The sequence below is a fragment of the Malus domestica genome, chromosome 02 (genome assembly GCF_042453785.1).
Source record: "Malus domestica chromosome 02, GDT2T_hap1".
Taxonomy (NCBI): Eukaryota; Viridiplantae; Streptophyta; class Magnoliopsida; order Rosales; family Rosaceae; genus Malus; species Malus domestica.
This window is the reverse complement of record NC_091662.1, coordinates 29,768,935-29,795,315: the sequence shown is the minus strand read 5'-3', so window position 1 is coordinate 29,795,315 and position 26,381 is coordinate 29,768,935. Positions and strand designations below refer to the sequence as shown.

The window sequence follows — 26,381 nt, the reverse complement described above, 5'->3', positions numbered from 1 at the left end:
CAAAGACAGATGGAGATGTTATTTTCATAATCTTTTCAATGAAGGACATGAAAGGAGTATTTCTTTAGGGGAGTTGAGTAACACAAAAGAGTGTAGAAACTACTCCTTTTATCGTCGAATCAGGAAGGAAGAAGTGGTTGTAGCTTTAAAGAAAATGAAGCATTGAAAAGCAGTGGGCCTAGACGATATACCGATCGAAGTGTGGAAAGTCTTGGGAGAGACATGTATAGCATGGCTCACTGACCTTTTCAATAGGATTTTGAAAACGAAGAAGATGCCAAATGAGTGGCGAAAGAGCACTTTGGTGCCTATCTACAAGAATAAGGGCGACGTACAAAACTGCATGAACTATAGGGGTATTAAGCTAATGAGTCATACAATGAAGCGCTGGGAGGGAGTCATTGAGCATAGATTGAGGCCAGAGACACGGGTTTCGGACAACCAATTCGAGTTCATGCCAGGGCGCTCAACCATGGAGGCAATCTATCTCTTACGAAGATTGATGGAAAGATATAGATATGGGAAAAAGGATTTACATATAGTCTTTATAGATTTGGAAAAAGCGTATCATAGGGTCCCAAGAGACATTCTTTGGAGGATTTTAGAGAAGAAAGGAGTACGAGTATCATATATCCAAGCTATAAAGGATATGTATGAAGGAGCAAAAACTGCCGTAAGAACTTATGAAGGACAAACCGAAAGCTTCCCCATAATTGTAGGATTACATCAAGGCTCATCCTTAAGTCCTTACCTTTTTGCGTTGGTAATGGATGAGTTAACATGACGTATTCAAGATGATATTCCTTGGTGTATGCTTTTCGCAGACGATATAGTGCTGATAGATGAAACTCAGGAAGGAGTAAATGCGAAGCTTAACCTTTGGAGAGAAGTGTTGGAATCTAAAGGTCTTCGCCTAAGCCGATCAAAGACAGAATATATGGAGTGCAAGTACAGTGCAAATGGAGGCCAAAATGAGTTAGGGGTGAGGATCGGAGATCAGGAAATACCAAAGAGCGATCGTTTTCGCTACTTAGGATCTATCTTGCAAAAGAACGGAGAATTAGATGGAGATCTCAACCATAGAATACAAGCTGGATGGATGAAGTGGAAGAGTGCATCCGGCGTGTTGTGTGACCGCCGTATGCCACTGAAGCTTAAGGGAAAATTTTATAGGACGACAATAAGGCCGGTGATGTTGTATGGCACAGAATGTTGGGTGGTGAAGCATCAACACGTACATAAAATGAGTGTAGCGGAGATGAGGATGCTTCGTTGGATGTGTGGGCACACGAGAAAAGATAAGATTAGGAATGAGGATATCCGAGGTAAAGTAGGAGTAGCTGAAATTGTAGGAAAGTTGAGAGAAAATCGGTTACGGTGGTTTGGACATGTGCAAAGAAGGCCTACTGACGCTCCGGTTAGAAGATGCGACTACGAGACAAAGGTTCAGGGCCGAAGGGGTAGAGGAAGACCTAGGAAAACTTTGGAAGAGACTCTAAGAAAAGACTTAGAGTATTTGGATCTAACGGAGGACATGACACAGGACCGAGCACAATGGCGTTCTAAGATTCATATAGCCGACCCCACTCAGTGAAGAAGGCTTTGGTGTCTTTAACACAATACGTTGGAAATGAAGCAAAGCTTATTTATTGATATCTCCGATAAGTTACAAATATGTACATATACATGAGTCAAAATAAACAAATAAGAGGGAGCCTTCACAAAGGTTGCTTAGGAGAAGTCTCAGCAGTCGGTAGAGTCCCAGAAAGAGAAGGCACCGGAGGGGAATCATTCGGAGCCTCAGTACTGGACAGAACCCTAGAAGGATGAGGCATCAGAGGTTGATCATTTGGAGCTTCATTATGCGGTACAGCCCCAGAAGACGAAGGCAATAAATGCCTTTGGAACAAACCCACAAACCGTTGATGATCAAGTAAAACTTGACCATCAGATTCCTTCATCTGGTCAAGCTTCCTCTTCATGTTTGTAGCATAGTTATGTGCGAGCCGGTGCAACTGTTTATTCTCATGCTTGAGCCCTCTAATCTCCTGTTTGAGACTCATCACTTCAGCCGCCAATGATTCAACTTGGCGAGTTCGAGCAAATAGGCGTTGGGCCATATTAGACACAGAACCAGCACACTGAACACTTAGAGCCAGAGAATCCTTAACAGCCAATTCATCAGACCGTTTGGAAAATAGTCTGTTATCTTTGGGAGTGAGAAGGTTCCTGGCCACCACCGTAGCAGTCATATCATTCTTCATCACGGAATCCCCAACGGTAAGAGGACTAGTAGGGGATAAGAAGGATGGGCGCCATATGTTGTCTGGAGAAGGCGTGGCTGCCTCTTCAACAAGGTTCAAGTCAAAACGACGGTCGGAGGGGCCAGACATTTTCAAAGGTGTTGAAGAGAGAAGAGGTCGGACAAATCAAGATCTTAGAAGTGCAAGAAGGGAGCTTCTACTGGTGAAGATTCAAGTGTGCTTTGAAACTTAATGCCAGCCTCTATAAAAATCTGCACTCGACGGAGCTTCAGAAATCGAAGAGGCGTCTGCCCAAAAATCGAATAGGCGTTTGCTTTCTCAAAAGTTGGGCTGCTCAGAGACCACGAGGGCCGATCTCAGAAATCGAAGAGGCATTTGCTTTCTCAAAAGCTGGGCTGCTCAGAGACCACGAGGGCCGATCTCCGAAATTGAAGAGGCACCTGCTTTTTTTCAGGCTTGTCAGCATCTGTCACATGCACACTCAGCTTTGCTGAAATTACGGGCATTCTGGTGAAGTAGAAAGCACGTGAATCTTACTATTCAATCATCCATTTTTCACACGCACCATCAGCTCATGGGTACCACAGATAACTTTGCCAAAGATCTCTAACAAAGTTTAGACACGTGAAGCTTGCAGCTCCCACTACATCGCTATGACCAAGAAGGGTAAAAGAATAGCAAAGAAACAACACCAATAAAGTTTTAGACACAGAAATTTTGAAGGTTTAGCTATCATATTATTACCTACAAGGGTAAAGGAACAGCACCACGGCTGGATAATTGGAAAGTCCCTGTGTGTCAACCTATGTGCTCCATGGCAAGGTAGACTAGCAAACATGCCCTACCTTTACTCACATTTGAGAAAACACTCCAAACAAGATTGCTTGCTCCAAAATCGAAGAGGCACCGTCCTCCGAAACTCCCAGCATGATTACTTTCTCAAAAATCGAAGAGACACCACTCTCTGAATCTCGAGAGCCAGACTCCCAGCAGGAGTGCTCTCTCAAAAATCGAAGAGGCACCGTTCTCCGAATCTCGAGAGATAGATCCCCGACATGATTGCTTGTTCGAAAACCGAAGAAGCATCACTTTCTCAACTTCGAGAGCTAGATCTCCTTGGATAAAACCTGTCTGTAATCTTCACACGCAACATTAGCTTTCCAGATACCACATACCACTTTTTCAAAGTGCTCTGACACACGTGAAGCTGGCAGCTCCCACTACCGTGCTATGACTAAGCAGGGTAAAGGAATAGCATTACTACTTCTTGTTAGGGAGACTCCTATATATGTCGACCTCCATCCTCAACGGACAAGCAGACCTGCAAAAATGCTCAACCCTTCCTCATATCTGAGAGGGCACTCCCAACGAAGCCTCTCGAAATACTCAGCTTTCTTTCCCCCCGATAATACCTCTGCAAACAAGCTACACCAGAGCAAGAATATCTCATATCATCAGGGTTAAAAGCAAGAGTATCCCATATCATGCTTTTTCCCTGTCTTTTCCTTTGGCCTTGTTCTTACCTGCAAGACAAGGAGAAAGAGAGCAATCAGTCAGCACTTGGAATCAAGCTTCCAGTCAGGAACTGACTGCCTGGAACCCCTTACCTGATTACTTACCTGGCATTGCTCTCGAGTACTCATCTTCAACATCTTATGCTTCCAGAGAAGATACCACATCTGCCTGAGGAGCCGATAGGGAAAGTGAGAAGGATACAAGCATGTGGAGACAAGCGTAACAAAACACGTGCCGATACATCCACTACTTTGTCAACAGCAAAAGTATCCCATATCAGCAGGGTCGAACGTACTCTAGATTTGATGGACTTGTTTTGACCCTCAAATTCTTCAGTCGGCTTTATACTCTGGAGGAAACCAGAAAACCCTCCAGCCCAGTTCAAGAATAAGCCTGTGGAAAGTTACTTCTTCAAAAGCAAAAGTATCTCATATCATCTATTCTCCTTTTCTTCTCTTTATCCTTCATGCTGCCTGCAAGATAGGGAGAATGAGAACAATCAGCCGGAACTCGAAATCAAACTTCTGATCTGGGACTGATTACTTAGAGCTCTGATTGCTTACCTTGTCTGTCACATCTTTCAGCAGATCCCCTAGCTCGGCGACTTGGGGGACTCCTACTACATGGTTTGTATCGCGCTTGACCAAGCCTGACACTACAAGTAAGCTTCAAGTGAAATTGATACATTACCTTGTGCATCTCCACCAGTTAAAGCTACCGCCCCTGGATGGAGGAAGAGTACTTCCAAAGAAAATGTCACATCTACCTATGAGACAGATAAGGCAAGTGAAGACGATACCACACTTCAATACTTAGAAGTTTCGTGATTACGAGATCATTCTCCCACAATATTTCCTAATGTCATTTGTACTAAATCATTCATTTGTACCCACTAAAGGAGAGCTTGAACCTATGTACTTGTGTAAACCCTTCACAATTAATGCGAACTCATCTACTCCGTGGACGTAGCCAATCTGGGTGAACCACGTTCATCTTATGTTTGCTTTCCTGTCTCTATCCATTTACATACTTATCCACTCTAATGACCAGAGCAATAACTTAATACTTGTTGTTGTACCGAAGTCCTCACTGATTTTGTGCATCAACAATCCTTAATTGCAAATGATATAGGGTTGATAGATGAAACTCAGGAGGGGTAACTGCGAAGCTTAACCTTTGGAGAGAAGTGGTGGAATCTAAAGGTCTTCGCCTAAGCCGATCAAAGACATAATATATGGAGTGCAAGTTCAGTGCAAATGGAGACCAAAATGAGTTAAGGGCGAGGATCGGAGATCAGGTGATACCAAAGAGCGACCGTTTTCACTACCTAGGATCTATCTTGCAAAAGAACAGAGAATTAGGTGGATATCTCAACCATAGAATACAAGCTGGATGGATGAAGTGGAAGAGTGCATCCGGCGTGTTGTGTAACCGTCGTAGGCCACTGAAGCTCAAGGGAAAATTTTATAGGACGGCAATAAGGCTGGCGATGCTGTATGGCACAGAATGTTGGGTGGTGAAGCATCAACACGTACACAAAATGAGTTTGGACATGTGCAAAGAAGGCATACTGACGCTCCGGTTCGAAGATGTGACTACGGGATAGAGGTTCAGGGCCGAAGGGGTAGAGGAAGACCTAGGAAAACTTTGAAAGAGACCCTAGAAAAAGACTTAAGAGTACTTGGATCTAACGGAGGACATGACACAAAACTGAGCGCAATGGCGTTCTAGGATTTATATAGCCGACCCCACTTAGTGGGAAAAGGCTTTGTTGTTGTTGTTGTTGTTTAGTTTCATTTATTCTTTTAGCTACAAAATACAAAATAAAATTAATTTTTATTGGGGTCACAAAAGTCATTTTACACAGGTTAAATATGTAATTTTAATTAAAAAGTAGGTGTAAATAGCGTTGGTGGGTGGACATGAAAGCTTTATTTACAAAAGGGATGGAGATTTTGTTTCTGTGTGTTATAACTTAGACAAACAATAAGGTATATAAGGCAATACTTTATTGTATCCAGTTATTCACTTCTCTGCTTTGTACACAGTTGTGTGGGTGAAGAAAGTATAAAAAAAATGAACTATATGCGTCTTGAAACAAATTTTCATCCTACACGATCATAACTCACTAGCCCCATCTATGCAAGAATCAATCTAGGATGCAGGGACATGCACTGATATCATATAATTTTCTATGGTAATCCGGTAAAATTTATTATTTTTTCGATAGAGTGACCTAGAAATTATGGAATTAAACCATTAATCTAACATACAAATTAATTCTTAATTCACAACAAAATTGATATATTTGCTTACACACTTTAATACAGATGAGACTCACATGAAATGATAGGACACACTATTATTACACTATTATTAGAGAGGATTAACAAACATGTTAATTTTGTATGTCCTCTAAAGTTAAATTTTATCTATCAAATGTCATATAAGCACTCATATATAGATCTCTTACCTTGAAACTTGAATCCCAGCCCATAGAAGTCGAAACAAACCTACAGTGACAGAGCAAAAAGAAGAAAAATACAACATTAGTGGGCACACGTGTTGATTTTTAAATTAAAATCTCAAACTTGTTGGTCTAACAGATTTCATAAGAGAGACAAAGGATGACCATTGCCTCTGCGATCATTTATATAAATAAGCTTCTATATTACTTGTTTAGGTACAAGAGATGATAAATGAATGAAAAATTAAAATTGAGATTTATTCACTACTCACCTCCAACGCTGTGAGGATAACATTGAACATTGTTCCATCTAACACTGTATCTCCACTGGGCTCCTCCGCAATGGGAGTCACGAGAGGAATAGACCGTATAGTTAAGCTCAAAGCCATATACCAGAGAATTGTGTATGGATTTATAAGAAGCGTCGTAGTCGTCGGACAAGTAGGCGAAAGTCACTCGCTCTATGCTGCAACCTTCATTCAACTCCCATACACGAAACGGTCCAATCACGACATAGCCATAAGTTTTTGGTTGGGGGGATGCGGACGACGACCATGACAAAGAAGAAGTCGAAGTAGATTCAACAGGATAACATAGAGCAGTGTCGACCACGGACAGAGATTGAGATGAATTCACTGGACTCCCGCACTTCAAAAACGTTAAAGCTATTGTTCTTGAGCAGATTGGTGGCGATGATGATGCATCCGTAAATCTTTTGTTTTTCGCATCTGCTTCATAACCAGTACAATTTTCGACGTCGGGGTTGTATATATCATACGGATCGGTAAACATAGAATAACCCAAAGAATGACGAGGAAGGGAGGAGCAATTGCTCTTGTCAATGCCCGGATCAACGACTCGGATTGTTTGATTATGGTAGTTGATTGCCCGTACATAGTACTCGCCAGATAAACTTATGCTTAGTATGGTAATATTGTTCTCGCAAGAAAGGGTGAAGCGTGAATCGCCGCAGTGGCGCGGATCACCTTTTAGTCGAAAAGGGTAGCTTATATTGCGGATATGGCCGCAGGAAGAAGGGGTACACGTTTGCTGGGCGGCGTTACAAATGGTTTTAGGGGATAAGCTAATAACAATAAAAGCCGCAATTAAAATCCGCATAGAGGAGGAGGAGGAGGACCTTCCACTCATTCCCATGGAGAAAAATATCAGCGAGGTTTGAAACAGGTGTGCTATACAAATAATTTATATATAAACAGAAAATAAAAGATTTCACACATGTATGAGATTGAAAGGGGCAGGTAAAGAGGAATGATTTTACAAATGAAAGAGTTAAGGTTTCTCCGTTTGCTTAACAAAAGAAAAAAAAAAGGGGTATTTTCCGCTGTAGAACTAGGTATTGACCAAAACAATAAAGATAATGTTAAATGAGAATAAATTTGTAGATAAAAGTTTGGAAAATAAAGGACATACTAGTTAATGATTAGTTTATTATTTAAGCGTTGTTAAACGTATTCATTCTTATTGGTGATACATCATTTAATCTCCAAATTTTTGTCTCCATATTTAGTTTCCCTAGCATTACCTAAACAATAAATTATGAGAAATGCTAAAGAGACTCTCAAAGTGGAACTCTCTACCAGTAGAAATTTTGAGTTGTGACGGGAATACGGGTGGTACATTACGTGTTTTTACGTAAGTGGTAAAAATATTTTTTTTTTTAAGTTATTAACTTTTTAAGACACATATCTCATCATTTATATAATGACACGTGGTGTACCACCTCGTGTGACGGTCATACTGAAAAATCTCGCATCTACCACCTTATAGTTTAACGTCAATTATCGTACCAATATTATAAAATATTATGCAAAAAATATATAAATAACATAATGTCTATAGAGAATTCTACTTTTAAAATAGGTTTTTTAGTATTTTCCATAATTATAAATAATGTAAGTCAATAAGTCGTTCTTTGTGGGCTTCCGTGATTGGGGTAAACCACAAACGATATAATTTCTGATTTAATGGAATCAAACACACAGGACAGGACAATGCAATAATTGATTGTTGATTTGACCCGATCGATCAATTGCATTTTATGGTCAAGTGGGCTACAAAGACTTTTGTGTTTAACTACATAACATGGTTTTTGTAAGAGCACCTTCGATGAAACTGCAGTTGTGCTTGCTTTCCAAGCAGTTCTTGTGTAATTAATTGAGTCTTTGGTTGTTAGTCATAGGGAGGAAAAGGAGGAGGACCTTCCACTCATTCCAGTGGAGAAAAATATCAGCGAGGTTTAACACAGAAAGTACGCAGCAATACAAATAATATATAAATATATATATAAACACAAAAGATATGATTTTACGGAAAAGGATTCTTGTCAGATCATTTTCCTAGAGATCATAGGGATCCCTTGATCGTGACCGTTCATCGTATATAGTATGGTCAATTTTCGTTAGGTACTATTTATATTTAATTTAAAATTTTTAAATTTTGAAATGATTTCTAACCACATAATGTACGATGAACGGTTACGATCATGAAATCTCTAGAATCCTAGGAAAAGGATCCGGATTTTACACATGCATGAGATTGAAAGTTACAGGCGGAGGAATGACTCTACAACATAAAAAGTTAAGGTTTCCCTGTTTGCTTAACAAAAGAAAAAAAAATGTTGTAAATAGTGGGTATGTATGCCTACATGCATATAGTAAACCTTTCACAAGTTTAATAGTGTTTTGTTTGCTTTTCAAAATATTTGCTTTATAAATAAAGCATTACAAGTGTTCAAAATGTGGTGATAAAAGGAAGAAGAGAGGAAGAAGTAATAAGCCACAAGGCTCATGGCAGAGAGGGAGAAAAGAGAGAGGAGAGTTATCTTTGTAATCTTATTACTTCAAATTATAAATAAAAGCATTGCTGCTGCCCCGAAGACGTACTCCATTCACACTGACTGTAGAGAAATCTTGTAAATTTTGTGTCTTATTTGTTTATTCCACTACACACACCGTCGATTTTACAACACGTTATCAGCATGAGAAGCTCTCATGTCAGTGGAAAGCACAGCGCCACAAATCCTGTTCACCTCCTTCAGCTGGAAATGGAATCTCGCAGATAAGAAAATCTTTTCATTTCATCTTTAAATCTCAATACAATTGATTTTCTTGAAGCAACTATATATATTGTTGTATGACTGTATATCATCCCTTGAAGAAGCAAAAGAGTACAGACTCAAAATTTGTAAAGAATTTGACAGCCATATAAATAGCCTCAGAACTCCAACTTGCGGACCTCGGATTGAAATACTTTCTTCTTGAAAGTTGTTCGTCTGCTCAGTATTTACAACATATCAAAATTTCAGAAAATTTTAACTGTGCGATCGTCGCAGATATCTGAAATACCAAACCAGTTTCTAATTTCAGCAGAAAACTGGACAGCCACCTTATGAGTACCAAAACTCCATTTCGGTAGCTCAGATTGAAATTGTTTCTTCACAAACGTTGTTCAATATCCTCTTATCCATATCATACTAAAGTTTGAGCTAAATCTAACGGTGATCTTCTCATAAGTTGTAGACACTCTTGACTCCAAAACTTATGGGAACCGTTTCGACTTTTTCGAAACTCACGGAGGAGGAACACCAATTGGTACTTATTGTTACTATTATTTCCTGGGTAACCAAAATGACTTCAGAATTGTGAAAACAAAAATAAAAAGGGAAATGGGGCCAAAGCCTTGAAAAGGTATGTTGCACCATGTGAAAGAAAACAAAAGGCAAAGTTGTTTTTTTGGAATTGTGCAGCATGTGAGAAAAGAAAAAGTTTTGAAGCTTGGTGCCGACAGAAAGAAAAAAAAAATTAATTAACAAAAAGGGACAAAAGGAAGTGGCAAAATAAAAGGTTCTTATATTATTTATTTATGTAAATAGTGTTGGCTTAAAATCATTTCACAAGTTCTATTTATTTAAAGCAATTTATTTACATTGGGTAAAATTATTATCCTTTTCTTTAAGGCTTTGATATTTATGTAAATGGTGCTAAATCAAAGCCCTTGTCACAAACTTTATTTACTTAAAAACAATTTATTTACCATGGCCAGAATTACCGCCTATTGCTTTAATTTATTTATTGTACTTATTTTTGTTACGATGAGTACATACTGGACCTGAAGTTCCTTGATCAAATCAAGTTCCTTGATCAAATCAGAACCTGAAGTTTCTTGATCCTCATCACATAAAATGATTGGACCCGAAGTTCCATCATGTAAAAAGATCAGGCATGAAGTCACTAGATCCTCAAGATCGGACATGAAGTTTCTTGATAAGTACCTTAAGTTTGAAATGTTGCAGTGCCTCAACTTAATTGTAATAAAGGCCATGAGAATCTCAATCCATAGGCTATTAAATAAGGACCAGAAGTTCCTTGATGTATGTAAATGATGATATAATGTATATTCGCTGGAGAGTTTACATCTCGAAATTTTGATGATTATTGCATGTCATTGGGCATTGATGTTGAACACAATGTTCCTCATGTTCATACTCAAAATGATTTAGCAGAAGCATTTATTAATCGGATGAAATTGATTACCCGTGCTCTGCTCATGAAAACGAAATTGCAAGTTTTTCTACATGTGGACATGCCATTTTACATAATTCACTATTAAGTTTGGTTGAGACCAGTTACCAACCATCGATATCTCTCAGTACAACTCGTGTTTAAGCACCAGCCAAATATTACACATTTACGAGTTTTTTATTGTGTTATCTATGTGCCTATTGCATTGCCATAATGTATTGAAATGAGGCATCATCGCCGATTAGGCATTGATGTTGAACATCATTTATCATTCAACATTTGGAACCCTTGACTGGGGATATATTTACCACATTATTTGCAGACTATGATTTTGATAAGACAGTTTTCCCGCCATTATGGGGAGAAAATAACATCATTCCAAAAGAACGATGAGAAAATATCATTCCAGAAGAATGATGAGAAAAAATCATTCCAGAAGAACAAAGAGACTTTGTCTTATTTTGATTCACAAAGCAATCAATGAGAAAATAAAGTAAGAACAACTTAATGATGCAACGAAAGTGATGAAATCACATATACTTGCTACAAATGTGCCTACAAGAATTAATGTCCCTGTTGGACAAAATTATGGTGCAGTAAATGATTTATCTGTTGCACGCCTGAAGCGTGGCAGACCCTTAGACTCAAAAGGTTCATTCATTCGAAAGAAGAAGAATATGGCATTACTGAATTATTGCATTCCCGAAACATAACTGTTACATGTTAGAAGTATGACAATCGCCGCATGGATATACATCCTAGAAAGGACAATCCGCGGACATAGGAATGTTGATGTCTCATGCATGGAGTATGATAGACATATAGGTTCCAATGACTCAACTCCCAAAAGTGAAGATTAAAATCCAAGCTCTATAACGCTCAAGAAGAGGTTATGTGCCCTTGAAGAGGCAATGGATATCCAAAAAGAAATAAAAAGTTTTTATGCATGCGCATGCACATGAGAATATGGGATCACGGATTGATGATAACCAATGGTAATTTTGGTTTTTACAAGTAGCTACTAAATTCATCAATGAGTTGTGTTGATATTGAGTCTCATTCTTTTTCGTCAACAAAATTATTGGCCAAAATGGAGAAAGGCAATTCCATTACAATTTTGTAAGAACGTGGAAAAATGGACCTATATACTTGAAATACAAATAGCTAAAAGATGTTGAACTAAGGAGGTTACATTGGGCATTTGTAATACAGTGAAATACACTCATATGATATGACACAAGGTTACTAATTGAAATCTGAAATTATACTCTTGTAAACAAGTTCATATGAATGGAGAATTATATACGAAGGGTTGTGAGTCAGCCACATCATATCTCTATAAGTAAATCCCCCAATTATACATGGGAGCAAGTTGCTTTGTACAAATTCCAAAGAAAAATATGTCATGAAGTGTAGAAAATCCTTGAATGATTCAAATTGCTTGAAGTAAGCCCCGGAAGGGTAAAACATGAATTATGTACTCAATACTAATGGATGATATAAATTTCCTTAGTGAGTACTATCATTATGATATTGTTGCAACATACTAAAATCTCTTGCAAAAGTTAATGACATTAAATTAGAATTCCTGAAGAGTTGATGATATTAAATTGAGACTCCTAAAGAGTCAAGAAAGATTATAAAGTGTTGAGAGAAATATTGTCTCGGACTGCAGATCGAACAATTTACCAACACGAATCTTATCCATGATGTTTATAATATTAAAAGAACCATATGGATTGAAGATTATGAGTTGAATACTCAAATGATGTAGACACTAAGAAAGATCATTTATCTTCGTGAGGGTAAAGATAAATTGATATTTGGTCCAGAAGTACCACATCTTGGTGAAGTATATGCTTTATTGTATTTAGCACAATACACTGAATGAAATAAAGCTTATCTATTAATATCTCCGAGAAATTACAGATATATACATACACATGAGTTAAAACAAACAACCAGGATGAAGCATTCACAAAGGTTGCTTATGTGAAGCCTCAATACTCGAAAGTACCCTAGAAGGAGAAGGCATTAGAGATTGATCATGTGGCACCCCAGTACTTGGCAAAACACCAGAAGGGGAATGCATCAGTTGCTTTTAGAATCTAGCAACGAACCTCTGGTGATCACTTTGAATCCGACTTTCGGATTCTTGCAGCTAGTCTAGCTTTCTTTTCATGTTCGTCGAGTAATTATTTGCAAGCACGTGTAACACTCTATTCTCATGCTTGAGCCCTCAGATCTCTTGTTTAAGACTTGCCACCTCAGCCATCAATGATTCAACTTGGTGAGTTTGAGCAAGTAGGCGTTGCCCCATATTGGAAACAAAGCCAGCACACTGAACACTGAGAGCCAAGGAGTCTTGAACGGCCAACTCATTAGACCGTTTTAAAAGGATTCTGTTATCCTTTGGAGTGAGAAGATTCCTAGCTACCACAATAACGGTTATGCTATTTTTCACCACAGAGTCCCCAATTATAAGAGGACCATTAGAAGATAAGAAGGACGGACGCCATATATTATCTTGACGATGCTCGTCCGTATCACTCCTAAGACTCAAATCTAAGCAAATGTTAGATGGGCAAGTCATTTTCAGAAATGATGAAGGAAAAATGAGGTCAAATAAAATTTCAGAAGTGCAAGAAGGGGAAAATTTCTACAGGCAGCAACTTTATACTCTTGAACACAATTGATGTCTTTATAAAAGAAGAGGTAGCAGAGCCACTTGTTCAGAGATCGAAGAGGCACCACTTTCCGAATTTCAAAAACCAGATTTTCCTGAATAAAGTTCGTTGGCATTTTCAAATGCAATCTCAGCCTTTTTTGATATCGCGTGCAACTTTGTCAAAGATCTTTGACAAAGTTGAAAACGTGTAAATCTTACTATTCCAACTAGAACAATGTTGCCAACAAGCGTGGATGACAAAGCCACATCCACACCACTACCTGCTATTGGGGAAATCTCTATATATGTTGACCTCCGTTCTCCATAACAAGGCAGACTTGCAAGAATGTCCAACTCTTCCTCATCTCCGAGAATACATTTTCAACACAGCATCTCGAAATACTCAATTTTCTTCCTCTCCGAGAATACCTCTTTAAAACAAGTCACACCAGAGCAAGAATATCTCATATCATCAGGGATGAGAGCAAAAGTATCTCATATCATGCAATCTCCCTGTCCTTTCCTTTGTCCTTGTTCTTACCTGCAAAGACAAGGATAAAGAAAGCAATATGTCGGAACCTCCATTCAAACTTCCGGTAAGGAACTGACTGCCTGTAACCTTTCCTGATTGCTTACCTAGTATTGCTCTCGAGTAGTCATCTTCAACTGTTGTTGGAGTTGGGTCTCCAGTCACCAAGAAGTGATGAACCATCCAAATGTAAGGGTTGCATTCCACTCCTGCATCAGAGAGCAAATACTATAGGAGAATATGCCACACATGCATGGGGAAAACCAGGGAAAATACTACTTAAGCAAGGGGAACAAGTAAGGCAAGTGAAAATGATACATTGAAGTATGTGGAGACAAGCGCAATAAACATGTGCTGATTCATCCCCGACAAAGCCGAAGATCACTTGCCATGTGAAGCTCCCCACGGTACAACTTCATTCAAGATCAAGTCTCGAAGGTCCTTGAAGAAATCACAAGTTTGATTCAAGATCAAGTGTCCACCACCCTTGAATTAAATTTAGCTCCAGATAAAAGAAGTAAATTCAGACCTTTGTAGGAAGTCTAGTAGAAGACCCTCCAGCCTAGTTCTAGAACAAGCCCGTGGAAAGTTAACAACAAGTAAAGCACCTCTTTCGGCAACTCTTCTTACTAAGAGACTGAAACAGAATGATCAACGATCAGCCTAAATGATTTGAAATTAGGGGGAGATACTTATCAAGGGGAGCATTAAAAACAGATCAAGATTTTAACAAGTTAATTAAAGACTTATGTGGGTATCCAAGGGGGAGTGTTGTAAATAGTGGGTATGTATGCCCACATGCATATAGTAAACCTTTCAAAAGTTTAATAGTGTTTTGTTTGCTTTCAAAATGTTTGCTCTATAAATAGAGCATTACAAGTGTTTAAAATGTGGTGATAAAAGGAAGAAGAGAGGAAGAAGTGAGAAGCCACAAGGCTCACGGCAGAAAGGGAGAAAAGAGAGAGGGGAGTTATCTTTGTAATCTTATTACTTCAGATTATAAATAAAAGCATTGCTGCTGCCCCGAGGACGTACTCCAGTCACACTGACTGTAGAGGAACCTCGTAAATATTGTGTCTTATTTGTTTATTCCACTGCACACACCATCGATTTTACAACAGAAAAGGTAATTTCCGCTGTGGAACTAGGTATTTTACCAAAACAATAAATAATGAGAAAGCATTTCTCAAAAAAAAATGTCAAATTTAAAATATTAAATTTTAATTTGATGGTTGACTTGATAATTTGACATATTGTTAATATTTTTCTTCCACCTAATATGCCAAAATTTATTACTTCATTTATGTTTTTTTAAACAAAAATAATGAAAGTTGAGTTGTTATCGGTTTAAAATAATAAAATAATATTTAAATATGCTAACATTTAAGGTAAGACAAGTAGCTATTCAGTATTACGGTTTTGTGGTATTCCTCTTTACTTAGAAGTGAGAAGTCTTAGAATCTCGTGGATGACGAATTCGATACCAAATTAGGCTGCCCATTGTGTGGCTTAACCGAACTCCTCATCTCCCTAGTGTAAAAGTATCGATGTACTAAAAAAAAAAAAAGGTGAGACAAGAAGAATGCCTTTGAAAATAACAAAAACCATATTTGAAGGCAACTTCAAATTTGACATATCTTTGTCTACAGCTAGCCATATTTTCCATTTTAGCTTTGATATCTCGGTTGGAGTAACTGGTACGTCATTTGTTACTATTATATGTCTAGTGACATTTTTTACATCTCCTTTGGAGATGGTCTAATGAGACTCTCTCGAAATGAAACTCTTCATAGATTCTCTGCTCGTTTACAATTTAATGCTAATTTTCGTGCTAATATTATAAAGTAATGTGCAAAAATATAAGGTGACATAAATTCCATATAAAGTCGCATTTTTTAGACGCGGTCCTTGAGGTAACCGTGAATGGAACCACACAGAGGACAGGACAGGACACAACAATAATTAATTGTGAATGAGTCTTTGATTGAGACCCGATCGATCAATTGCTTTTTTATGGTCAAGTGCTCTACAAAGTCTTTTGTGTTGAACAATAATTAGTTTTTGTAAGAGCACCTTCGATGAAACTGCAGTTGTGCTTGCTTTCCGAGTAATTCTTGTGTAATTAATTGAATCTTTGGTTGTTAGTTTTTGTAAGAACATCTTCCGTGAAGCTGAACTTAATAAAAAATACTCTCTATTTACATAGACCTACCATTGCTTAGAAGAAATCCATGGGAAAAACCTCAGAAATGCAGCAGCAAGAGCTCGATATCTCTTGGCCTCGCATATTCTTAATTGCTTTGTTTACAATTCTCAGAGCAACCCAAAATGCGTATACGTGCACGGAGTCCGAATGCGGCAATCATGGCAAGGCTATCCATTTCCCGTTTCACCGCAGACATCACTGTGGTCGGCCAACTGATTGCCATGCGAATGAGGGTGACGGCGGACAGGAGCACCGAGTGGTAGTGATGAAATTCTTGGTGAAACGCATAGATTACAAAAATCAGGAAGTCCAAGTCCATAAACCGTATAATTGCCTGCTACTAAAGCCTTTAGAAGTTGACAACATCAACATGCCATTGACAGCCTCTCAATTCTACTTCCTCCCCTTTTTTACCAGAAACTATACCTTATTCCACTGTCCTGTTGAAAGAGAATTAGACACACCAGTTCCCTGCATAGGTGGCCCTGGCTACAGAGTGTATGCCCTTTCATCTGACTATTTTCTTTGGGACTCGCTGGCCCTCGAGTCCTGTACAAAGATGTACGATGTTTTGTCGGTTCCAAGTGCGGGCGCGAATGGTGATCCTCTTTTCAAATGGGATAAACCAAATTGTGCAGAATGTGAAGCGGAAGGCAACAGTTGTAGAATTGTACGCCGCCGGGTACGCAGAAATTGAATGCGTTTACTTGAAGAAAGCCAGTAAGGCTGCATATATATTTAGTGTTGATTTCGTTTTACATATATATTCTACTTATCTAGAAAAATATTTATTGAAATATATTCTACTTACATATATTGAGTTTTGTATTTCAAATAACTAGATGCAACACATTTGACATGGATTTGAATTAACTGCGTGCAAACAGTCATGAGAAATTCATTTGTTTTCTTCCATCCAGAATATGAGCTCAATTAGCCCTGCAAACTATTTACTTAATTTCAATTCTTTGTTTTCAGGTGCAACAAGAAAATTAGTGGCAACATGTGAGTTGTCTAACTGATTATTTTCTTTCAGGTGCAACAAGGAATTCATGTCTATTTAGACCATGTCGGGAATACTATAATTTACTCGATGATTTGTTTAATTAATGTGCAGGTGCATCCCTGGGATCATTTGCTGTATTAGTACTGGTTGTTGCAGCCTATCGTGTCTATAGTTCTAATCGAAAAGAAAAGGAGAGCCAATTAAAGATTGACAAGTTTTTAGAAGATTACAAAGCTCACAAACCAAGCAGGTATTCCTACGCGGACATTAAGAGGATCACAAACCAATTCCAGGACAAGTTAGGCCAAGGAGCCTATGGAACTGTTTTCAAAGGAAAGCTTTCTTCTGAATGCTTTGTCGCTGTAAAAGTTCTCAATAGTTCCAACAGAAACGGGGAAGATTTCATAAAGGAAGTTGGAATGATGGGACGTATCCACCATGTCAACGTGGTTCGTTTGGTTAGTTTCTGTGCTGATCGATTTAACGGAGCTCTCGTTTATGAGTTCTTCGCCAATGGTTCACTGCACTATTTCATTTCATCGGCAGACAATAACAATCGTTTTCTTGGTTGGGACAAGTTGCAAGATATTGCTCTTGCTGTAGCCAAGGGAATTTATTATCTTCATCAGGAATGTGATCAACGAATCCTCCATTTCGACATCAAGCCTCATAATGTTTTATTAGACGACAATTTCACTCCAAAAATTTCTGATTTTGGTTTGGCCAAGTTGTGTTCTAAGGATCAAAGCATAGTGTCCATGACTATAGCTAGAGGGACTATGGGCTACATTGCACCTGAAGTGTTCTCCAGGAACTTCGGAAATGTGTCCTATAAGTCGGACGTCTATAGTTTTGGAATGCTGCTGCTTGAGATGGTAGGGGGAAGGAAGAATATTGATCCAACCTCAGCAATCCCAACTGAAATTTACTATCCAGAATGGATCTATAATCTTCTAGAAGAAGGAGAGGACCTAAGAATCCATCTCGGGGAGGATGGAGATGGTAAAACTCCAAAGAAACTCGCAATTGTAGGGCTCTGGTGCATCCAGTGGCAGCCAGCGGGTCGTCCTTCCATGAAAGAAGTTGTTCAAATGCTGGAAGGAGGAGAAATCTTAACCATGCCTCCCAATCCTTTTGCATCTACAGGTCCTGCACGAACAAATGCAACTACACCTGCAAGAAATCTAAAAATTCAGTTAGAAGCTATTGCTGAATTAGAGTAACATATCTAATTAGATATATAGACAGATATGTGCGCGCACACTTATGTATGTAAATAAGAACTCATGAGAAGTGTACCCATTGTACCTAAGTACCATCATGTACTCGATAGCTTGAGGTGTTTGTATGACTACGTCAGTACAGTCCAGGTACGTTGGAATGGGTTGGATTGCTTGGTTTTTTCACTTGAAACCAATGGCTGGCCAATATGCATCACTTTTCCACAAAAACTTTTATGCAAAAATCTTACTCAAGTTTTTACACTAGAGTTCTTAACTAGCTTCCATGGACATATATATTGTTACCATACTTGGTTAGTTATGATCCTTCAAAGTTTCTAGGTTCTCAGTTTCCCATGCAAATTAATGTGTTGCCACATTTTTCTTTTTCTTCTTCAGTAATTTTAAATGTTGAGATCAATAATTGCACGTGGTGGGTTGGAATGATGAATTGTTAGCGAGAATTTGCTTTTCTTGCGGAATAATCACTTTAGGTTGAGTTACATTACTCATCTATAGATCGGTCTAGTCACATCCTTCCAGAATGCTAAAATAAGTCTCAAGGTTAAAAAAATTATTAACAAAAACATAACAATAATGAAGCAAATCAAGAAAGAATTGATAAAACAAATCAAAGTTTAATTAATTTATATACCTTCACCAAAATAAAAAATAAAAAAAAATGTTGGTTGCACATTTATTGATATGAAGAAATAAATAAACTACTAGAAAGAAAACTATTGATAAGCTTGAATTGTTTTGATAATTAAATTTTTTTTTTCATTTTCTTGCGTCTCAAGTTCAAGCTTTTTCTCTTCCCATAATGTAGATTTGTATAGAAAAAAAAAAAATGGAAGCCAACGAATTTTCTACAAAGTGTAGATCGTAGTTTTTCTCTTGCTTTCCATGAGGTTTCGCTCCAAAGTGTTTATTAGTTGAACGATTCAAGATCTTGCAGTCAAAACAAAGATGTCCAAGTGAAGTGGGGTCTACCATTGGCCTGCAAAGGGTATTAGACCATCTCCAACCGCAGGGTCTAGAGGGTTGGAATCGGTTGGATTGCTTGGTTTTTCACTTGAAACCAATGGTTGGCCAATATGCATCACTTTTCCACAAAAACTTTTATGCAAAAATCTTACTCGAGTTTTTACACCAGAGTTCTTAACTAGCTTCCATAGACATATATATTGTTACCACACTTGCTTAGTTATGATCCTTCAAAGTTTCTAGGTTCTTAGTTTCCCATGCAAATCAATGTGTTGCAACATTTTTCTTTTTCTTCTTCAGTAATTTTAAATGTTGACATCAATAATTGCACGTGATGGGTTAGAATGATGAATTGTTAGCGAGAATTTGCTTTTCTTGCGGAATAATCACTTTAGGTTGAGTTACATTACTCATCTATAGATCGGTCTAGTCACGTCCTTCCAGAATGCTGAAAAAGTCTCAAGGTTAAAAAATTATTAACAAAAACATAACAATAATGAAGCAAATCAAGAAAGAATTGATAAAACAAATCAAAGTTTAATTAATTTATATACCTTCACCAAAATAAAATTAAAAAAAAATGTTGGTTGCACATTGATTGATATGAAGAAATAAATAAACTACTAGAAAGAAAACTATTGATAAGTGTTGAATTGTTTTGATAATTAAATTTTTTTCTTCATTTTACTGTGTCTCGAGTTCAAGCTTTTTCTCTTCCCGTAATGTAGATTTGTATAGAAAAAAAATGGAAGCCAACGAATTTTCAACAAAGTGTAGATCGTAGTTTTTCTCTTGCTTTCCATGAGATTTTGTGATAAGCTCATATTTTTATATATTTTATATCAAATTCACTTGTCTTTTCTTAGTTAGTTCCTTATATTTTTGAGCTATTTACTTTCTTTTTGTGGTTTGTATGATTTGTCAAGCAAATAAAAGAAAAATAGCACAAGTGGGATTTTAAGTAACAAATTTGTCAAAACTGCCTGTCCTGATCAGCTGATTTTGGAATTAAGTTGCGAACAGCTCAGAATGAATTAGAGAATGAGCCTTATATTCTTGGAAAACTACGGATGTCTATTTTCTGGAGAATTTCGCGTATTTTTAATATCATTTTTCTAGAAGAAGTTATGTCCATTTTAACACTGAAAGGTTTCCAAGACGCTGAGCAGTTTGTAACTGCATTGAAGGCAATAAATCCAATAAAACTAGCAGCCAAAACTGATGCAGCCAAGAACAAGCCCGCTGACACCTATTCAAATATCAGATGAAATGGAATTAAAGATGAGGATTAAGTGGGAGTAATTGGCATAAAGGTGGCCCAAAGAGTTACAATTATTTTACCATTTCCTCTTACTTATTGTCATCACTAAATGGCTGTTAGTGGGGTGAGTTATGGAGCAGAAATGGGGCAGCAAGCATGGGCATAAAGGCTGCAGGTTGCAGCGGCAAAATAGGAGTTTTTTTTTGAGAAAAAAAAGATAGAAAAAAAAGAAGGAAAGGAAGAAAAAAAGGCAAGGCTGCTGCGTTGAGGAAGGAAGGAAAGAAAGGAGGAAATCTTGACATTCTCTTTTTTCGGTTTTATCTTCTCAAACTCATGTCTTTCTTTTGGTTTAATTTGAGAACTATGTGTAACTAAATTTTTAGAAGTTAGGGGCTGTTTTGAAGCCCCAAATATGATTGCAAGTTTGTTATGACATTTCGTTTGAATTACTTTTATGAATTGATGAAAATTGGTTCACTACTTGTCTCATTGATGAATTCTTTATTTGTTTTCTATGGATGCATACTTAGTAAGCATATCTAGGATTCTAATGCTATGAATATGTGTGTGCCTGCCCTTGTCGAATGAGGACCTACATATGTTCTAGAGTAGTACTTGTTAATTGCGATTAACATGTGAACCAATTTCTAGGATAAGTAAGACAACGCTAGTACTTACGATGCCTTGTGATGACTCAAACTCTTTTCGTTCTTAATGATTTCTTCTTATTAAATCTATGAACACGTCATTCTAGATTGCATGCTAGGAACTAAGTTAAGTTGAAAACGCCATTCTCTTAACATACTACGTAAGAAAGAGTAATAGATTGAGTTCTAACATTGAGCCAACTTGAGCATCTTCATCCGGAAATAAAAGGAATTTGAATGAAACATAACATGTTTGCATGATTATTTGGTGGTGGATAGCAATTCCCCTAACTCGTTTTTCTTAATTTGTGAACTAGTTAAAATTTGTTTCTGTCCTGTTTTTGTTCAATTTAATTTAAATAGCAAATCAACTCCAAAAATCCCAAACATTTGTGTGAGTGTAGCTATGTGTGTCTAGTATTTGCATATAAAATTTTGTAGACTTTAGATAAGTATAAGTCGGTCTAATAATTATGTTTCGGTGGCTGGTCAGTAGGGACAACAACCCAATTTTTGTGACATTTTAGGTAGTTAGATAAAACAATCTTCTGCAGGAAAGACCCTTATTTTCATATGCTACAATTGACAAATCTTAGTGTTAATAAGGAAAATCAATAGGACATTTGTGTGCTACTTTGTAGTGTGCTTTTAATCCTATCATTTCGCTCCAAAGTCTTTATTAGTTGAACGATTCAAGATCTTCCAGTCAAAACAAAGATGTCCAAGTGAAGTGGGGTCTACCATTGGCCTGCAAAGGGTATTAGACCATCTCCAATCGAAGGGTCCAGAGGGTTGGAATCGGTTGGATTGCCCAATGGCTAAAGCTCTGCCAGTTTCTTGTAGACTGACCTTGTGATTGTAAATCTCCCCGTTGGGACGATTGTGTTTAGTAGTTGGTTATTAGTTCTATAGTTATCAGTTTGTACTATGGGCTGTCCATTTTTTTGAATCCCAACCCTAAAAAAACCAACGAGTCACACACTAAGCATAGCAATTATATCAAATGATTAATCAAATTTTTATTCAACCTTATAGAATTGTTCTTTTTTTTTTATTATTTACCAGAAAAAGAATGAAAGAGTTTGCCATTTTTTGTTTAGTTATGATCCTTCAAAGTTTCTAGGTTCTCAGTTTCCCATGCAAATCAATGTGTTGCAACATTTTTCTTTTTCTTCTTCAGTAATTTTAAATGTTGAGATCAATAATTGCACGTGGTGGGTTGGAATGATGAATTGTTAGCGAGAATTTGCTTTTCTTGCGGAGTAATCACTTTAGGTTGAGTTACATTACTCATCTATAGATCGGTCTAGTCAAATCCTTTCAGAATGCTGAAATAAGTCTTAAGGTTAAAGAATTATTAACAAAAACATAACAATAATGAAGCAAATCAAGAAAGAATTGATAAAACTAATACAAGTTTAATTAATTTATATACCTTCACCAAAATAAAAAAATAAAAAAATGTTGGTAAGCGCTGAATTGTTTTGATAATTAAATTTTTTTTCTTCATTTTACTGCATCTCGAGTTCAAGCTTTTTCTCTTCCCATAATGTAGATTTGTATAGAAAAAAAATGGAAGCCAATGAATTTTCTACAAAGTGTAAATCGTAGTTTTTCTCTTGCTTTTCATGAGGTTTCGCTCCAAAGTCTTTATTAGTTGAACGATGCAAGATCTTCCAGACAAAACAAAGATGTCCAAGGTGGGGTCTACCATTGGCCTGCAAAGGGTATTAGACCATCTCCAACCGAAGGGTCTAGAAGGTCAGAGGGCTGAAAATAGCCCGAAAACCGTCTCCAACCGAGAGCTAGGCCAGAGGGCTTGTGGGCCCCACAGAATCTGAAAGGGCTAAAGGGCCAACCGGCTAGCTCAATCCAGCCAGCCAACCAGCCATGGGTGGGGTTGGATTTTCATTATTCCTGTCAGATATAACCGACAACATTGCATTTATTCATGTCAGTTATATCCGATAGGAATGGTAGGCTTTTTTTTTACAAAATTTATAATATTTTTTTTTAATTCTATTTTTGTCCTATAACTTCCTAAGCCATTATACAACATTAAATTAAATTAAGTAACATGAAACAACATTAAACAATATGAAACAACAATAAATAACATTAAATTTAAATAATAAATTATGTTTGACCCTATGGCCCTTTGGCCATTTGTTGGAGACGGTTTTTTGTGACAAGGCTAAAACGAGCCTATGACCCTTTGGCCCTCGGTTGGGAGATGAAGGCAAATATGGCCATATACTGTTAATTAAAATATTAATATCTTGGTGAGCCTGATGACTAAAACAAGCCTTATGGCCCTCGTTCGATTGGAGATGGCCTTACCATCTCTCTATTGACCCATGAAGTATGCATGTCAATAAAAAATAAATTAGTCAATTCAAAATAAATGAGTCAATTCCTTTTTTTAAAAATAAATAACTCAATTTCTTTCATTGTTCCAAGAGAAATGATAATTACATGCATGTTACTATTAGAGGCTGCCAACTAACAGTATTTGTGTAGTGATTTAACACACTGACAGTATTGATGCGAATTTGATCTCATTGATTTTTTTTCTCCAAACAACTTAACAATTGAATACACTAACAGTATCATTTGTAAAAAAAAAAAACGATATCAAAGCAAACACTATTTAACCCAACAAAAGCATGTGCATAAAAATTTACCAAGTTGAATGCCAAAGTGGGTGGCATGTCAATTTAAAGACATTTTACATATTTCATTACAGATGCTCTTGTAACTTTTTATACTATTTTCTAGTCTCCTTGAGTGGCATAACTCATCTATGGTAGATAAGTACAATGAATCTGTGATATAGATTGATTATACAAATTGAAAATAAAATCTATGAATGGTGTTTAGAGCATGAAGAAGAATAAGATCTAACAAAATAATAATAATAATAATTAAAGAGTGAATTCTGAAGAAATTTAACTTTTATAGTTAATCTTAACATTAAAGAAATAATTATTGAATAAAATAATCCTAATTTGGACGTATTTTAATATAAAAAAATTGGACGTTTTCCCAAAAGATGAACCTAGACATTAATCTTTTGAAACTGTTGAATGTCTATTCAAACGATTCTAAAAAAGGACTTGGATTCTCTGCCCTTCGGTGCCTTCTCCATGCCCTCCTGTTTTGTGTGGTCACGGTTAAGCCACGTTAATATTTTATATTGTTTTTTTATAAAAATAATAAAACAAAAAGAAATATTAATATAAAATGTTAACGTGGCTTAACCGTGACCACAAAAAAAGGAGGGCACATAGAGGGTACCAAAATTGGAGGGCAGAGAATCCAAGTCCTCTAAAAAATGAGTGCTTTGCTAAGTAAAAAAAATATAGCCACCTCTACCCAACAAGGCTTCTCATTTTGTAAAAGTCGAGGTGAATGTCTAACGTAGACAGCTTACTTTTACTTTGTAAAAGAGGTTGTTCCATATAAATAATTAAATATTATACCCCAATGGTTGATTAAGAAAAACTCTCCTAAAGTGGATGATGGGATTACGGTCATTCCTAGTACGCTTGTCAGTGTAATATGGAGTTATTTGAAGGCTAATTCTGGATGTGGTGAGAATGATTTGTGTAGGGTAAAAAATAATCCCAAAATTCTTAGAGACGACATGTGTGCTTTCAACTGAAAAAGACAAGATTGCCCTTATTAAATGAGCAATGCATTCTATGCGCAGCTCAGCATCCAAGGCCATGTAGGTAATAGACGATGACTGTTCAGAGCACCACTGCTCGTGAAAAAAGTCAAAGATATTTAATGATAGGATTATTCCTAAATCCTATTATTAACACACTCCCAATTGAAGATAAACCCTATCAACTAAGTAATTCCAATATCTTAGAGAATATTCTCACTAAATTCAACCCTTATGATTGGCTACCTCCTCTACAAATACCCCACTTCTCCGCCAAAAGGTTAAGCATTTCTATATACAAAAAAACCCTAAACACTCACTTTTTTCAAAGAAACTAACTTAGGTATCGCCAACCCATCGACAATTTGTACACTTTTTCCCTGAATGCCAGATTATGGTGACATTCATAATTGACAGAAGTTCTGGAAAGTGGAATTTGAGATGTACAATCAAGGTTTCTATGCCCAACTGATATCTGATATCTTTGTTGGTTTATGCACAGACTTCTCTCCCGTGTTTGTGAGAGTCTTTCTTTAACTGAGACTTCTTCTCACCTTTTGTGTGCGGTTTCCCATCTTGATTTTTCATTCAGCCGCCAACCTAGTAGGCATTTCCTTCTCCTTTTTGTTTTTCTCTTCATTCTTTTCTGTTACTGTTTTCCCTTTGTTATCCATCCTGATCAGTATGACCTATGCACCCTTATTGCCATCGTTCCTACTCAATTATGTCCTCAGATACATCCCTCAACCTTCATGTCCCTCGTCCATCCCCCACAAATCTGATCTCCTCTATCTTTGACTTGGCTCCGTCTTTCACCAATTTCTTCCCAAGTTCGATATGCAGTCACTTTTAACAATGATTTGTCGCAGTCAATTGAGAAGGTGTGTAGAGCTTCGGTATGCTTATCAACTCGGGTGTCTGCACCATCTCCTTTTCTCGGTCTGCCTTTATTGGCAGTGTCGTTTGCGGGAATCTCACAAGCTTCATTTTTTTTTTCTACTTGGTGGCTGGGTTCGGATATGGTTTCATTGATCGATTATGGGGTCTTCCTTCCTCCCATCTTTGAGGCGTTAATTGGTCGGAATTTTGGCTCTTGTTGTTGTACTTGGTTCCTGCTGCTCGGTGGTGCTGCAGTGGCGTATGTAGCAGAAGACTATGGTTTTCTTTCAGTGTACTTTTATTTTTGGGCCTTAGCCCTTTTTAGGCCCGTTTGTTGCACCGGATTATCTCGGACTGGACTAGCTTCAGGGACTAAGCTGGACTGGCTTAGAATAGACTAAGGTGGACTAACTTAGTGAAGCGTTTGGTGCAGTGTCAGACTAAAAACCAGGATAATGAAAAATAGTAAAATTACAAATTTTAACGATAGAATTACATCCAACTCAACTGCAAAATACCCA

The 26,381-nt window shown here is 37.3% G+C and overlaps 3 protein-coding genes across 5 annotated transcripts in view; 1 reads left to right on the top strand and 2 right to left on the bottom strand.

The window, feature by feature from the left end:
* The window catches only part of LOC103410239 (rust resistance kinase Lr10-like), a 42,265-nt gene extending 34,839 nt beyond the window's left edge, over positions 1-7,426 (bottom strand). For all 3 annotated transcript variants that reach the window (XM_070817772.1, XM_070817773.1, XM_070817769.1), the window contains exon 1: positions 7,206-7,426. The gene's annotated coding sequence lies outside the window, so the exon portion shown is untranslated. The remainder of the gene's footprint in view (positions 1-7,205) is intronic.
* LOC114821546 (uncharacterized) lies at positions 6,249-7,395 on the bottom strand. The gene is made up of 2 exons (XM_029094126.2): positions 6,519-7,395; positions 6,249-6,292 (listed from the first exon to the last, which is right to left on the bottom strand). The coding sequence occupies exons 1-2, from the start codon at positions 7,393-7,395 to the stop codon at positions 6,249-6,251; spliced, it is 921 nt and encodes a 306-aa protein (XP_028949959.2).
* An 8,807-nt stretch (positions 7,427-16,233) lies between the features above and the next one.
* On the top strand, positions 16,234-18,419 carry LOC103437123 (rust resistance kinase Lr10-like). Its single transcript, XM_070812721.1, has 4 exons — positions 16,234-16,767; positions 16,829-16,910; positions 17,169-17,195; positions 17,308-18,419. The coding sequence occupies exons 1-4, from the start codon at positions 16,234-16,236 to the stop codon at positions 18,417-18,419; spliced, it is 1,755 nt and encodes a 584-aa protein (XP_070668822.1).
* The last annotated feature ends 7,962 nt before the right edge of the window (positions 18,420-26,381 follow it).

Bases quoted from the DNA above. Each gene is read 5' to 3' on its own strand.
- LOC114821546 (XM_029094126.2), bottom strand. From the start codon at position 7,395: ATGAGTGGAAGGTCCTCCTCCTCCTCCTCTATGCGGATTTTAATTGCG. The intron at 6,293-6,518 runs GTGAGTAGTGAA...CTGTCACTGTAG, and splicing joins TTATCCTCACAGCGTTGGAG to GTTTGTTTCGACTTCTATGG.
- LOC103437123 (XM_070812721.1), top strand. From the start codon at position 16,234: ATGCAGCAGCAAGAGCTCGATATCTCTTGGCCTCGCATATTCTTAATT. The intron at 16,768-16,828 runs GTTCCAAGTGCG...CAAATTGTGCAG, and splicing joins AGATGTACGATGTTTTGTCG to AATGTGAAGCGGAAGGCAAC. The intron at 16,911-17,168 runs GTAAGGCTGCAT...CTTTGTTTTCAG, and splicing joins CGTTTACTTGAAGAAAGCCA to GTGCAACAAGAAAATTAGTG.